The sequence below is a fragment of the Lupinus angustifolius genome, chromosome LG12 (assembly GCF_001865875.1).
Source record: "Lupinus angustifolius cultivar Tanjil chromosome LG12, LupAngTanjil_v1.0, whole genome shotgun sequence".
NCBI lineage: Eukaryota > Viridiplantae > Streptophyta > Magnoliopsida > Fabales > Fabaceae > Lupinus > Lupinus angustifolius.
The window spans coordinates 16,940,383-16,957,452 of NC_032020.1; the positions used below are offsets into that span (position 1 = coordinate 16,940,383).

Sequence of the window (17,070 nt, forward strand, 5' to 3'; positions counted from 1 at the left end):
TTAGAAGTTAGGCAGTGTTAATTCTCTTGTATTTTTATGTAATAGGTTGGTTAATTTCTTTGTAATTTAAATCTTTTTCATTAAATCATTCATCCTATCGATAAAATACACATTCATTTTTTACTCTTTCATAAATAAATTACAGGAAATATTGTTACAACAAGCTATTAAGTCATATAAGATTAGTATTTAACTATTTTTGTTTACCATACATGAACTTAGCTATATTAAATTCTGATGTTCATGGATTGAGTATATTAACAATAGTCATTCATTATATTCAATTTAAAATGATGCACATTAAAACAAGATGAATATTAAAAAAAGACAAACTCTTTTGTTAGAAACGGAATCTCCCATAGAGGAACAAGGTAACTAAACATGTTATCTGTATCTTGGCCTCTCTATTAATATTTTATTACATTTACTATATTTAGCAATAGTTTAAGTTGTATGAAAATAGCCCTTTTGCAAGAGTGATTTTCCTTAAGGAGAAACAAAACAGAAAACTTAAGCCGAAAATTCTCATTGAAATTACAGCAATTCGGGTTAATTAGTTAAAAATAGAGGGAAAGATAAAAAGACAGATAGAATATAGTTAAAGTAACACTATCAGAAGGGGGCATCTGATACAGACAAGCCATGAAGGTGGAATAAAAGGAATAAAGACAACAGGATCATTGATCTTATGCTGCAATGTATTCGGTTCTCCATTTAGGTATATCACCCTTTTTATTCGGAAAATGGGTTGCAGATACTTCAAATATTATATAAATATATATTGTAACTATTTTTCCATCATTATTATTAAGAAAAATTATATACCCTCTTATAAGGCCATAAATATAATAATATACTCTTACATATATAGGAATGTAACGTATTAACAATTTGTTTATTAACGAGATATATTATATTCTTGGACCTTGGTTATAGGAGGGTTTATATGATTACTCGTATATTGAAGATCCCATTTTTTCGACATTATGGAGACACTCTGAAAAGGGAAGAGCCCATCTAGATGAGCATGGTTGCATTCTAATTCCACTAAACTAAACCTTCCCTGGTAGGCCCAATACCATTAAAGCCCTCTAAATACTCCACAAATTCACATTATTCTACCTTTCAATCAGAAATTGGCAAATTACAATATACCCAAAAAATACTTTCAAAATGTAACATTAATTTCAATTGCATTGAGAACAACAACTCCCATAAAATGTGTTGCAATGAACACAATAAAACATTGAAGGAGAAAGGCAAGATGGCAACACCAGAATGGAAAATGTCACATAACAAAATCACTACACCAAAGAAAGATTAGACATCATGATTATTTATGTGTATCTCCATGCTCAACTATATACACTACCACATCATGAGAATCTTTTCTTCTTAGAGAGCTTTGTCTGGTCTATTTCTCATTAAGGCAATCATAACAACTATGACTAAACCCATATAATGCCAAACGAACAATTAGGTACACAATTCTTTTGTAATAAATGTAATAGTAAAAAAAACATTTGATGTGGTAAGTATTGTGGATAAAGTTAAGTCTTGGTTTCGGAATAAATTTTTTGGGGGCTAATAGCATATTCAATTCTCATGACAGTATATCAATCACTTATCATGTATTTCTATGTTGGGTTCATCATGTAACTTTTATGTACATGCATAAAGTAACCATATAATTAGATATGGTAAAATGGGCGTTGTCTGCGGGCGTGCCCGCATAGCCCGTATTTTTGTGTAGACAAGGCATACAAATTTTGTCTATTTGCCCGGCCTGTTTTGCTCGTCAAGTTTGCAGGCATTTCCGTTGGGCATGCGGGCGACCCATAAACATAATTTAAGGAAAAAGTAAAATTTTTTTAAATAAGTTATGATGTAATGTGATTTTTAATCCCTAAAAAAATTATAATTTAATGTGATTTGTTAAACTTCATATAAAATATAAAAAAATTTGTTAATTTTTATCTTCAACTACTTTATTTAATTTAATTTCATTTATTATATGAATTTTTTATTTTTTTTAATTATTCAACAATGTCTGCGGGCCACCCGCAAGCCCGTTTTAAAATGGGCAGAGCATTGAATTTTGTCCGTTAAATCAATGCGGGCATACTCACACACGCTTAAATTTTTGCGGGCATACTCACACACGCTTAAATTTTTGCGGGCATTTACGGGCGCGAACTAAACGGGTCGGGCGGTCCGTTTGCCACCTCTACTTATAATTCCCTATAAATAAATCTGCCTATAAAAAATTATGATGAGATGATCTATGAAAGAAATTTTCATTGAGAAAAAAATGATGCACTTATAATATATTTTTTATTATATTATTTATCATTTATATTTGATTATCATTTACTCACCAAATGTATAAAAAATTTGGAGTGACAATATTTAGGATTATAATGTGTGGAATAATGGAGACTATTCCTCTTTGGCCTTTGTAGTTGCTTTTTTTGTTGGAAGAAAAACGTTATGGTGGACTTAATTAGGCTACAATCCACTATTTTTTCGAATCTCTCATAGCATAAGTTAAGTGAACTTTTTTTCTCCTCCAGTTCGTTTGTGAAATAATTATTGATTATTGTGTTTAAAGTTTAACTAGGTGGTCCTCTTAAAAAACACTAATTGGTCAAAAGTTGATTATAGTCGTGTTAAACAAATTATCTTCTAGCCAAAAAGTTGTAATTATTCATGTAGATAATTAATCTATACTTGCAATATTATGCATCATGACTCACCGGCGCATTATTTTCAGTGAACCGGTGATAAGAACAGTTTGTTTTTTCAACAAGCTGTGATTAAATATTGTGTTTTGAATGACTATAATATCATGAGGTGTTTAATACATTCAATTTAAGATTTTTAGATCAATTTTTTTTTAAGATTTTACAAAAATTAAAAGATTATGCTTCGAATGACTAATATTCTCAAATGACGACTTCATTTAAAAAAATCTTTTTTATATTTGAATTCATTGATAATACATTTTTTTTTCATTTTAATTTTACCTTGAAACTATATACTTTTCGTATTGTCAAGTTTCATAGTTAGTTATTATGAGATCTAAAATAAAAATAAGGACAAATAAATTTTCAGCACATCCTAGGGATGTTTGTATTATTAGCTTTTCTACAATCATATTGGAGAGAATCTTTTTTTGTCCTAGTGTTTTAATTGAATTAGGTGCCTAGCAAAAAAATCTTAGTGGAACTAAATCAAATTCAATCCACAAACAAGTTAATCAACTAGTGTGAAATATCATGAGATTTTAATTACCGTGTAAGGTTAGTAACTAATATTCGACCTCTTCGACTATTTGTTATGTTAGACAATCAAACAATTAAAAATAATTAGTTCCTAATACAAATATTAAATCAACACCATTGGTTTAAAAAATTAAATTTAACCAAATTTCAATATATTTGATAATATTTCAATATATTATTAATTGGGGTCTATAGTATTTTAAATCCAAATAATTGCATTTTGAATTAAAGTAATTAAGAAAACATGAATACATAATTGAAAGGTAAATGACTTTACCTAATATTAAACACGAAAAGCAATGTTACCTTATATAAATTCCCTTGGTGGCGCAGTGTCTATTATCTATCACTGAATATAAAAAATTTGTTTCTTTTTTACTTATCTGTTTAGAAAGTAGTGCTCTTGGAGCATTGCTTAAAATATAATATGTTAAATTATATTAGAGTTTAGAGCGAGTCTCTTCGTAAAACTAATTTATAGTATTGATCTTGTAGTTGTATATGTATTTTATTAAATTAAATTTGTTCGATAAAATTAGTTTTATAATTAGTCGGAATATATTAAAAAAATTATGGAAACTAACTCAATTAATATAAGTTGTCATATACAATGATAAGCTCAAGGTCTTATAGTCTCTTAATTTGCAACATAAATTATAAGTATGCATTAAATGTTTACTGTTAGAATTCTTATTTGCTCCTCTGCCTGCACGATGGGAACAAACATTCCTTCATGCACTCAACGTCATCTACTTCTTTTTCCTGTTTTAAATTTTGGTGGGATGTCTACTTTCTTTTCTTCTTTTTTTCGTACCGGTATCTTCTCACCTTATAGAAATGAATTAATCCTTTTTGGAGTCTGTGTTTGTCATTCCTAATAAGTGTTACTCTCATAAATAAAATTAATGATCTTTTGATCATTCCAAAGATTTAGTGAGGTCTTACACCATTAGATTAATATCTTATTCTCTCCTTTCCTATTAATATAACAAATATATTTTGTGAGTGTTTTATGGTGCGAATAAAATAACTAGAACTCGAGATGCTAAATAAAGGAAGAGATAACAATATTAAATGATTTAAATCTAACTAAAGTTACAAGTATCTATAAATGTTCATGCTGATCATAAACAAGATAATATATTTAATTAAGTCTAGAAATGTGTTCATGTTAGGGAGTAATCACAAACAAGATAATATATTTAATTATGTCCACAAAGTGCTCATTTAGTAGTGCATTATATTTCTCTCTTTCTCTATTTTGGGTGTATGTGTAAAGAATCGATTTTTATTTGTCCTCATAGCACTGTCTTGAGTTCAATTATAATATGGTAATGATGAAATTACTACTATTGGAAAATAAAATAGATACGGCATCATAATAATTAATAAGTACAAAATACAGCAGTTAACTTTTAAAGCTGACAATTCTTTTCTTATTCTTCCCCCTCACCTTTTTTTAAGATTACTGGCTCCTTGGTTGTTGATTCCGGAGAAATAAACCTAATTTTTCATATAACATTCAAGTACTAAAAAAGTGATATTTCTATGGAAGGATTACATTTAATTTACATTAGGATAAGGTTACTTATTATTCACTAAGAACTAATTCTTCATGCAACAATCTAAGGTTAATCTAAATAGATTTCAAAAAAATCTTAATTAATGTAAGATGTCATTGAATTATGACTATTTACCCTAATTTATTTTTTCATTATATGTTTATTAATTGGTTGATGCATAACCATTTCTTACAAGGTGCACTCCTAAACTATAATATGTTTAATTAGATGATTTTGAATTAGTTATCCATATAATTATTGAATGATGATAGATTTGAGAAGAAAACATATTACTCAAGCCTTGAATTTTCAAAACTACAGTAACTAAAAAAACTATATTTTAATAAAACAACTATAATTTTGGAATAAACATTATATTCATAAAGTTCTAAAGAAAGAAGACCAACCAAATAAATACTTATAGTTTAATCTCTAATGTGAAAGATAAGATCATATATAAGAGGAAAGAGGAGCAATTTCTCCTCCCAATTTCACTCTCAACTTACAAGTGAGAGATCACAAAGAAGAGAATGTGGTCAAAAATTAGAATAGCTTTAGTTTATATTTCTTCTCTCACATTATTTATTGTGATTCAAATTTTAATCTATGACATTGAACTAATATTTGTATAAATATAGAAATAAATAAAATACTAGTGGTATAAATTGCTATCTTTCTTAAAGGTGCAACATTAAAATCATCAGTCACAAATCATGTAGTGTATCATAAGGATATTGGGCCATATGATAATTGATGAACAATATCTAGTGGACAAATGTCACCAATGACCAATCCACATACCCCTTTGTGCAAACTTGTGTGCACTCCACAAATATGAAATGGTTGGGTAACATGGTAGGGTGGTCAAGACTCTAACATCTAATTCACCTCTCTTTTTCACTCAATTATTATTATTATCCCAATTACCCTTTTCCTACTATATCAAGGTACTGTGCCCTTTCTTGTGACATCTTTATGAGAACCAAAACCTCCAAATTTGGTAAAGATGAAATAAATCAGTTACATATGACTAATCTAAAATTCATCTCCATATAATACATTATTGGAAGTTGTGAAGTTAGATATTGAAAGCTTGATGGATAAGCAGCATATCATAGAATACATTGCTCTGATACGATATTAGAAATCAAAGAGTAAGAAATTGATGTATATTTTAATTGAATGAATTGAAATGAAGAGATCTCAAAATTACCTTATATAAAAAGAAAAAATAAACTAACTAACAATCAAAACTAGCTATTCTACTAAGATATACGTTTAATTAATTACTAACTCAACATAATATTAATCCAAAATATATTTAGTCATAAACACATTGACATGAGCATATTTGATCTACAAGACTTGAAACAAGTATACGGGCCAGTGAGAGAGATTCCCTAACATATTGGACCATGTGGATTATGTACTGGACTAGATTGGGCTTAGGAAATAAATAAATCTCATTAATGGAAGATAATTATCGAAATCTATATTTAATTATCGACAAATTTAACAATTTTATTGGTTTTATCGAAACTCATAGGAACCTGCTTTCTCTTTTTCTTTCTTTCATGCCCCCTTAACCCTTTTTATGCTTTTCTAAATTCTTTCCTGCTTTTATTTTTCTATGTTCTTTCTTTAAAAAAATAAACAAATTGCTCTGACAGTGAGTTACTAAGCCTTTGTGTGTGTTTGTGTCTGAAGAATCTACTCAGTTTCTCTGCTCCCTGCTAGTTACAACTACAAAAGTCTCCACCAAAGTTAAAGAGTTACTTACATGGTTTCATTCATATTCATTTTACTACTTTTGTACTTTCATAATTTATGTCTTATTTTATTCTAACATCTGGAGTTAAATATTTTTTAATTAGCACCAGAGTTATATCCCTAGTGAATTGTTAAATCTCAAACGCACACATATTCTAAAATAAGATATTCGTTTCCAAGACAAGGTTGTGCATAGCTATTTCATGTATTACACTTTTATTAATAAAATAACTGAAATATTTTAATCCAATATTTAAAGTGTATAAATTGTGATACAAAAATCTATCTTATACCAATATAAAGATTTATACACAGTCAGTGTATTATCCACCATTTATTTATGTTATCTTTATCTAAAAAGTCAATGATAATTAAAAGTGAATGATAAATGATAACGAAAACTCGAAAAGTATATAAAAACTCTTACGCTGTTATTACATACATCTCTTTTCCGTATAAGAGTTCTTTTCCATTATTAAAAACTTAACATCAAGCAGGTATAATGTTATTAACTTAGAAACCCTTTCAAAGAATTACATTAAGAAATTCACTAATCATTATACTGAAAATACAAAATTCAAATTCATGAATGTATGTATGATTTGTGTAGTATAGTTCCACCAAAACTGTGAGCTTCAAATAGAAAAGGGTAAGTAAATAGTTGATAATTGCTAATTAGGCCAATTATTTTATTTTATTTTCCCAACAAAAGTGTTGGAGCCAATCAGCAAAACACTATTGTGGCAGTCAATAAATCTATTGCAGACATGAACAGTGTTTGTTTCTTTTGTGTTTGTATTTTTTTGACCGTTGCTTCTTTTTCTCAACGTCTCTTTCTGTTCTTCTCTCACTCTCAACCTCCGCGATCAAAGCTCCATTCTACGTTTCAGGTATGCATGTAACTACTCCGTTCTATGTTTCAATCTTCACTTGCATTCTTAATCAAACCAAACAATGTTTACTTCTGATTATTGTCTCTTTCTGCATTTTCTGTTTTTTTCCGCTAACCAAACACCATATCATGAAAGATTGAAAGCTAGACACCGAGTTAAGCTTTTTCAAATTTTTAATCAAATGGGTAACCATGTTTTCATGTTTATAAACTCTTTTGTGACTTTTCTCTTAACAACTTTTTATAATATTTTTCTACCTTTCATATTAGCATTTATCAGCAATGTAGCTCTTGATTACTTTTTTTTGTTTCTAGTTTGTGGAGAGTGGTATTCTTCTTTTGCTAAATTGGCTTATTCACAACTGTTTTAATGTTAGCATTTATTATTTTGTACTTGGAAATGATTTTGTTGGAGATTGTGTTTTATTTTCCACCTTTGCAAAAAGAAATATTCACATATTAGAAATTCTCTGATTTGTCAATGTGTATGTATCGAGATAGAGCATAGTTTTGTTTTCTGAAGAGAAAGGGGATTCATTATAAATCTCCACTACTTATTTGTCTAGAATGCTCCATTTCCAATGTCCTATGTCTTCAAAATAAAGAAAAGAATCCAACTTTATTAACATTGATAGATGGGTTTCTTTCTTTGGTTCTAATATAACATTGATTTTTTTCTTCTTTTCTTTCTGCATTCATGCTTGCATATATTCAGCTTTTGTGTTTCTGCAGACAGATTCTCCTCCTTTGATTTCAATTTCAATGCAAGCCTGATATATTCATAGGGCTAAAGGGAAACCAAGAAATATGGGATGTTCTCAATCAAGGTTGGATGATGAAGAAGCAGTTCAACTTTGTAAAGATAGAAAGAAATTCATCAAACAAGCTGTTGAGCAAAGAACTCAATTTGCTTCTGGACACATAGCATACATCCAATCTCTGAAAAGAGTTTCAGCTGCATTGCTTGATTACATCGAAGGAGACGAGATGTCATTAGATTCATTCATGACTCCTCCACCCTTCACACCTGTAAAGAAAACTAGTCCTGTCTTCATTCCCATATCATCAAAAACCTTCATCCCGACAACCATTGAGTTTGGTGCTAATTCAACTTTGAAAGTGAATCACCTCAAGCCGGGTGGTAATCCACCAATTTCAGTTGAGGAAAGGCCTCAATCACCCGAAATTTTCCGAGTTGAAATGTATTCTCCCATGCACCAATTTGGCATTGATAGTTATTTTTCTATGCAATCCTCACCCATATCTTATCCCCCCAATAATAGGCCTATTATCCCTCCCCCTTCACCTCAAACCTCCCATTGGGACTTCTTTTGGGACCCCTTTTCATCACTAGATTATTATGGTTACTCTACCCGTAGTACCCTTGAACAGTATGCTACAGACGATGAAAATAGAGGACTGAGGCAGGTCCGGGAAGAAGAAGGAATACCAGACCTGGAAGAAGAAACTGAAGAAGAAAATTTTGCTGGAAAAAGAAATGTTGCAGAAGAAAGAACCAAAATTGATATAAACTCCTCCAAAGAAGAAGTCATGGTTGAAGATGTTGATGAAGATGAGGAAGAGGGGCATGAAGAGGGAACAGATAATGAAACCGGAACTGTGCATCAAGTCACAGACTCACAAGCCAATGTCGGTGACAGTTTTCAAGTATCAAAAGCTCAAACTGCTGGTCATATTGGACCCAGCCATGGGGAAGTGGCAATTGAAAACCAAGTAGCAAAGGAAGAAACACCTGGTTTTACTGTTTATGTGGACCGAAGGCCGACAAGCATGACAGAAGTGATCAGGGATCTTCAAGCTCAATTCACAATGGTCTGCAATGCAGCCAGTGATTTCTCAACATTGTTAGAGGCCAAGAAAACTCAGTATTTGTCGACATCAAATGAAATCTCAGGTTTGATGGAAGTATTAAGTTTATATTTTCACTTTGTTTAAAGTGTTCTCGCATGCTCCTGCATTTAATAGTGCTTAGAGTTGTGAGTTTAGCCTCAAATTTCAAGCATAACATGCATTCCCAAAAATTTTATCGATGGAGGAAACATGAAAGTCTCAATAGGTTGGAGAAAACTTGATATTGATTTTGTCACACAAATTTTGGTAAGTTACTATGAGGGACGGATTCAGAAAGGGTTGAAGGGAGGGAACCAAATAAATTAGAATATATTGCGAATATTTCTTTAAAATGCATTTTTATAAAAGAATGCTACATCTATATAATTAGTTGTACAATATTTGTTCTCATTTCTCACAATAGCAACTGTTCTCACATGAGTAACTTCCTATTACTAATTATACCAAATATATGCAATATCAGTCGCTTGACCCATTAGCTATTGAGTGTTTAATAAAGAAGGTACATAACTCGGATGACAAAAGTGATATCTCAAAGTCAACTAGCTCTGCTTAAAAAGTTCAGTTTTTTCGGCTATTTGACTATTCGTTTATGGGTGGCCCTGGGTACCTGGCCGGTGGGACTGTATCCATCCCTGGTTATTATTGGAACAAGAATTTTGTGATATTCATTTGGCCAATGCAAATGCATTTCTTTTCTCTTGTGCTTCCAATATATACCCTTCAAAAGTCAATCTACAGTATACAAAATGCATGTGTAATTTGTCTTGTATGTAAAAATAATCTTACTTTCTGTAAATTTTAAGATCATATTTGTGTTGCAGCATCAAAATTGTTGAATCCAGTAGCACTGTTCCGCTCAGTTTCAAGCTCTACCTCATCAAGATTTGTAGCAAATCCTTCAAGTAATAGGGATGACGATAATGAATGCATAAGTGATCCAGAGGAGCAGTGTGTGTTTTCTGGTAGTCATCAATCAACACTAGAAAGGTTATATGCATGGGAGAAGAAGCTATATGAGGAAGTCAAGGTATAGTATTGAAATGCTACCATGAACTAAAATGCATTGTAAAACTATTTCATGAAACTTCTTTCAGATGACATGTTTGGTACACATTGCTACTTATGAAACTTCCCTATTGGTACCCATTGCTGGACTTTGTTAACCTGTATCAGCAAGCTGCTATGTAGACACTTCAGGGTTGAACAAAATGAATATTTACTATTAGGTTATAGAATCCATCAATGGACAATACTCTTCTTAAAGTTACCCTAAGATAATATTTGAAAAGTACTTATTCATTCCAGAGCTTTAGCTTCTAGTTAATATTAGTCCTTAAATAAGGTTATAAAGTATTGCGGCTGAAACACATTTCAACCTTCTTAAATTATATTCGTTAATTTTTCATATCATCTCTCATTTTTTAAGTTATTAGATTACTATTTTACAGGTCATCGTGCCTAATGGTTCATACAATTTTACTTATGTGAAACTAACTGTGATGCCCAATTTCTTCTTTAACAGTCTGGAGAACGTGTTCGAATTGCATATGAGAAGAAATGTCAGCAATTCAGGAGCAATGATGTAAAAGGAGAGGATCCCTCTTCTGTGGATAAAACAAGAGCAGCCATTAGAGATCTACATACCCAGATAACGGTTTCAATACACTCTATTGAAGCTATATCCAAGAGAATTGAAACTCTGAGAGATGAAGAGTTGCATCTCCAACTTCTTGATTTGGTGCAAGGGTATGCATGAATCTCATACAACTTTGTATTTATACTTTCAGATTTCAAACATACTGCTAAATATGTTATTTTGTCATGTATGTCTCTTATCTGCCCAAACTAGTTTTCCTACTATATAATACTATAATGACTTCAGTAAGCTAGTTTTCTGAGAACTACAATGCTAGATTTCGCTTAGCATTAATAAAATAATACAGATAAAATCATCCTAACTTATAGAGTTTAACTGTTAGACCTACTCTAAAAAAACTTGGTTTTTAACCTAGCTATCTACTTATGCCCTTCTCCATTTTGGGGGAAAACTTCTGAGCATGCACTTATTATTGTCGTCACAGAACTCACTCATTATGTGTATGGTCATGCTTCACTTCTTAGTTTCTGAAAGATAGGATGCAAATATCATGCTTGCTGATTCTACTACACAAACTACTACTACAGGTTGGCAAGGATGTGGAAAGTGATGGCAGAATGTCATCAGACACAAAAGACAACCTTAGATGAAGCTAAGATTCTTCTAGCTGGTACTACTTCTAAAGTCAATATCAGAAAACAGTCAGCCATGTCAATAACCGATCCACACAGGCTTGCTCGTTCTGCCTCTAATCTTGAAACTGAGTTGAGGAATTGGAGAAACACCTTTGAGTCATGGACCACCTCTCAAAGATCCTATGTTCATGCACTAACCAGCTGGCTTCTACGATGTATGAGATGTGAACCTGATGCATCAAAGTTAACATGCTCTCCACGCCGATCCAGCGGCACACATCCATTATTTGGACTTTGTGTTCAGTGGTCAAGGCGTCTTGATGCAATACAAGAAGCAACAGTGCTTGAAGGCATTGACTTTTTTGCGTCTGGTATAGGATCCTTCTATGCACAGCATCTACGTGAAGATTCTCGACGAAATCTGGTTGGATCAGAGGAGAATATGGAAATGGTGGAAGAGGTAATGAGTAATGAGAAATTGGCTGAAGTTGCTACTAAGGTACTTTGTGCTGGAATGTCAGCTGCTATGAGCTCAATGGCAGAGTTTGCTGTTGGTTGTGCTGAGGGATACAACGAACTTGTTAAGCAATGGGAGAATGTAAATTTGCAGCACACTTCTTGTGGGACTGGAACATAGATATCTTTTGCATTTTTTTTTTTGGTATTTAATTAGTTAATGCAAGTTTTTTAAGGGTTTGGTTTTGATGAAGGAGAACGACGGAAAAGGAAGGGGGGGTAAAGTTTTATGTCATTCTCAAAACAATCTTTTATTAATTTTTAGGAGCATTTTGACGTTCCTCCAATTTGAAGGACTATTTAGACAAGGAGAAGGAAGCTGAATTTCCCATCATTCCCATCTGTTTTTTTCTTTCCAAATGGATGTAAGATAAAGGAGAAATGGTGCTCATCATACAGTGAGCTCTTAGATATTTGGACTAAACTTCATTGGCTAGATTTAAACATTCTTAATGTGAAGCAATGCAAGATATACCCAAATAACATCATATCGCATTCTGGTTGAGTTTACGGAGCTTTTCAAAAAGTGTCAGGAAAACCGTAGATGGCATCCGTGTAGTTGCAAACTTCCGTACCATGCTAAATGTATAATTCAAAATTCACTGACTTTATAACATAATATGTATAATGTATTTACTAACAAATACAACTTCAGCTAACTCATAAAGGTTATCTGTATTTTAAAAAATAAACACCAAGACAAAATCTTAAATCTTAGCCATTTAGCTCAACAACTGTATACCATAATTCGTACATGAAAAATATTCTGCAAGGCTGCAGATTTTGACAGTAGGAACTTTCACAAGCATGTAAGCAACCCGAAGATGCAGATTGTAATATGCCCATTAATAAATAGGACAAGGCTGAGAGGCAAACGCCATAAATAAGATCAAAAGCGATCCTTTCGTTTCCTACCCGTGTACTTGGTATTAGGAGGAACTACATTTCCCCTTCTTCTCATCTGATCCTTCTTCCTCATGATCCATTCCCTTCCCTTGCCACTCTTATTTCCTTTCAGCTTCTTCCGGGGTCTATGCCTGTCTGAGATACATACCTGCAGTATTTTTATTTCCGCTTAATAAAGCAATGTAGTTGTAAGCAAGCTTATGAGAGCTGGGATAAGAGGGAAACATCTAACATGCAGCTTGTCAACATATTTTTCATTATCAAAATCTGGAACAAAATTATAAATTGGTATAGTCATCTATGCATTCAACTAACTAATGGAAAGCCTTTTTCTGTCAGGTGCTTAGCAACAAAAACTGGATCAAATTTATATACTGGTGTCATTTATAAACTGCCAGGTGCTTCACAACAATAGCCATATTTTTTAAAGGAATATATTTTTATTTAAAAAGATGTCCAGTGCATCTTGGTAAGGCCCTGAACTGAGTTCATGAAGTGTAATTAAGACTCACTGTTTGATTTTCGTCCTCTTCCATGTCATCATCAGAGCAACTCTCCCCATCTTCATCTTTACCATTGGGCATGGATGCATTCGTTGATCGTTGACCACATGTGAGAACAAGAAACTCCTTTCTCTTCTTAGAACTATTATAAAACAATTGTTTAATAGTTAGTAGAACACTATGCTCAAAAAGGATAGGGAGTAATCTTTTCAGAATAAAACATAGCCAAAAACTACCTTTAGAATCAAATATACTCATTTTCTTTAGGAGTGTGCATATAAAAAAGGTGAAAATAACACAGGACTGTACATCAAGTAAGTGGAATGAATCAACAATTCACCCACATATGTTCAGATATGTTATGCATTTATGAATTGTGATTGTGATCTTCCTCTTCCCATCCTTCCTACTGAGGTGTATGCTAGGGAAGCTATATCTCAGGTAAGGAAAGTACACAGTTTAAGATGACCTCTTTTAAGATAAAATATTAATAAATCTCAGTCACTTCATACCAATATAGCTACGAAGAATAAACACAGGCAGTGTTAGATGAACAGAAAATGGATCACAAACAACATTTGACATTTTGAGCTTCCTAATATATATTTTTTACTTCAGCAAAATGTAAAAATATTATTTCTTCATTTACCAGACTCCATTAACCAGAAAACCTGATATCAATAGCAGAATGATATTGAGCTGGATGACAGAACAAACACTAAAAGATCATATTTAGCCCAGGTAATTCTGTAGGATTTGGTCATACCTGTGTGGGAAATCAACAACTATACCGCCAGCAAACCCAGCACGCATTGCGGCATTCAAAATCACTTCACGCTGGTCTATATTTTCAGGATACACTTGAAATACTGCTCTAGCACCATTTGATAAGCATTTGTATAAAGAAGTGAAAAAAGCCCTACAAAAGAAATTGAGATTAATATCATTAATCAACAGAGTAAAGGCTATAGATTGCAGCATAGTCCTTGAATCACAAGATGCTAGAGAGGAAGAACTATGCAAGTCTCCATGTACCTTGAGTTTAAGGAGACTCAAAATATACAGGTCTAGAAATCTAGAAATAAAGAAATGTCGTACATTAAGTAAGAAAAGGAGCATACTTTAATCTTAATCGTGGGTTGTGGGAGGACTTATCAGCATTGCATAGCCACTGCAACATCATATAAAAATTCAAAACATAAAGAGCAAAAATGAGACACACCTAACCAAGTTTGGCAGAAACATCGCTTATTCATATGAAAAAAACAAATAAAAATGGGATATTGGTTGTTGCAAATTATTCACATTTGACATGGTGATACTTTTTGTTCTTTAGTTTTTTCACAAGTTACCACCCACTTGTTGCTTCTAAAGTGTGTATACTTATGTTGCAATTGGTTCATTCCTAGCAAGTCTCGTTTAAGAGAGTTCTGAATTTAATTTAAAGGCAAACATCAACCTGTATGGTGTATAACAATACAATATCCCAAAATGTAAGTAACCAATAACAACACATATATGAAGTGTGGAGCATGAAGAAAACAGACCTGAACAGCAGATATACTGATGGCCCCGTCAATAACACCAGGACGAACCCCTAAACCCTGAAACCAAAGACAAGGGAAAAGAATAACATAAGGCAAAATGCAGAGTCGGCAAACATCTTATTTCCTACGCTACTCCTATCACGTAACTATTGCGTTCAGAAATAAACACGAGAATAACATGGAAAAGGGAAACTTGTTAAACAGACAAAAGTAATCCAAAGCCACCTGGACAGAAATTGAAGGTTTGAAGGTAATACCTGACCCATGTCAGCAAGTAAAAGATCGCCCTCGACCTCTCGCTCCACCGCAATATCTATAATTTAACAGATCAAATGCAAAATACATAAGATATAAATGAATGAAAAATAAAAGAAAATAGAATAGAATAGTTAAAGAGGGCAATGAAAAAACATACTAAGCATAGAAGGTGAGATATCCAAGCCAATCCAATGGTGTCCATCCTCGGAGAGAGTCTCACCACTAAGTCCTGATCCACAACCTACACAAGAAAAAGCAATAAAGTAAAATCAAATATTAAAGAAAAAGTCTCAAATCCTAATAATGAGTAAGTGAATTTACCAATGTCAAGGAGTAATTTAGGAACACCATCTTCGGGCAAAGCTAGTAGCTCCAAGGCTCTCTCAGACAATTCAGCCTTACATAAATAAACAAAATCAGTTTAATATAACAAAAATTCAGGTAATAATTAATTAATTTGAATAGAAAAAAGGAAGAAGAAGAAGAAGAAGAACCTGAATTTGAACAATACGGGAAGAAGAGGTGTACTTGCGAGCTTCAACATCATCGTAGAATATCTCAGGCGGCGCTATCGACTCCGGCCGAGACGCCATCTCCAATTGATAGTTCACAAATCACAACACTGAAAAAGTCTAGAAACCCTAAAACCCTAGTTCCGCTTTTTTATTTATTTTTTATTTTTTAGTATATAAGGCAGAAAAACCACGAGATGAAAATTCTAATGCTTCTTAGCCATGCTCCTCTAATGGGTCACCTACAATAACCGGTGAAGTAATGAATGGATATTATCGCAAATATAATTTATGGTTGGGGTATACTAATAAAAAAATTATTTGAACAATTTTTGCAAATTAAACCCTTTCAAACATCATTCCATTGTGTATTCGAGGATCCACTTATTCCAAGAGTAAGTTTTTTAAACTTACTTTCCATCTTAACCATCAATTATAAGGAAATCCTGATTATAATTTGAATTAGTAAGTAAATCTAAATAATTAGATATCACTAAAATTGATGTTGAGGATAAGGAAAAACATACTATTAGAGTATATGAATCTTCACTCTTTAATAAAAGATGAAATTTGGACTACCATGTTGCTGTATTTTAATCTTAATCATATAAATCTTAATAATCTTAATCTTATTTTGTTTAATAATATAATTTAAGTGTATATTTTTAGGAATATTTTGTCAAGTATGTGTTTTAGGTTTAACCTAAGTTGAAGATTTTCAAAATCTTACTTTATTCCGCAATTAATAATTAGATACTGTATTAAAATCTTAATCTTACTAATATAAATGTAAGGTTTTAATTTTTATGTATCAATATATCATATAACATTTATAAATAATGATTCAATAATGATGAACGATAAATAATGTTTTATTTTATTAATGTTAAAAATTATTAAATTATCAATACAATATTATTTAGTAAGTTTTAGAAATTTTGCCAAATAGGTTTAACTTAACCTATGAATTATTCACTTGAAAATCTTACTTTATTTAATATAAATAGTGTAATTATCTATAAGATGCACTAGATATAATTGGTAGATATTAGATTTTAAAAACATGTGATAATTGATAGTTTTTTTGGGTACATTGATAGTTTTGTATAAGTTATTATGTTACTAATAACTATCTATACTATATATAAAGCCAAAACTTAAAATAATTATCATCATTATTCTATTTTTCTCTTAATATTTTTTTATTTTAAAG

General features: G+C 31.7%; 2 protein-coding genes across 4 annotated transcripts; one reads left to right on the plus strand and one right to left on the minus strand.

The window, feature by feature from the left end:
• LOC109362764 lies at positions 7,412 to 12,472 on the plus strand. 3 transcript variants are annotated; one of them, XM_019608782.1, is made up of 5 exons: positions 7,412 to 7,506; positions 8,241 to 9,423; positions 10,205 to 10,410; positions 10,906 to 11,129; positions 11,568 to 12,472. In XM_019608782.1, exons 2-5 carry the CDS (start codon positions 8,316 to 8,318, stop codon positions 12,250 to 12,252), a joined length of 2,223 nt encoding a protein of 740 aa, XP_019464327.1. In that variant the 5' UTR covers positions 7,412 to 7,506; positions 8,241 to 8,315; the 3' UTR covers positions 12,253 to 12,472. The 3 variants fall into 3 exon arrangements, with proteins under 3 accessions (XP_019464327.1, XP_019464326.1, XP_019464325.1); XM_019608781.1 differs by having other exon boundaries at positions 7,441 to 7,506; positions 8,245 to 9,423; XM_019608780.1 differs by lacking the exon at positions 7,412 to 7,506 and having other exon boundaries at positions 7,943 to 9,423.
• Positions 12,716 to 16,017, minus strand: LOC109362765 (probable 18S rRNA (guanine-N(7))-methyltransferase). The gene is made up of 9 exons (XM_019608784.1): positions 15,840 to 16,017; positions 15,667 to 15,742; positions 15,503 to 15,586; positions 15,345 to 15,400; positions 15,088 to 15,144; positions 14,662 to 14,711; positions 14,307 to 14,459; positions 13,550 to 13,682; positions 12,716 to 13,185 (listed from the first exon to the last, which is right to left on the minus strand). The coding sequence occupies exons 1-9, from the start codon at positions 15,936 to 15,938 to the stop codon at positions 13,021 to 13,023; spliced, it is 873 nt and encodes a 290-aa protein (XP_019464329.1). The 5' UTR covers positions 15,939 to 16,017; the 3' UTR covers positions 12,716 to 13,020.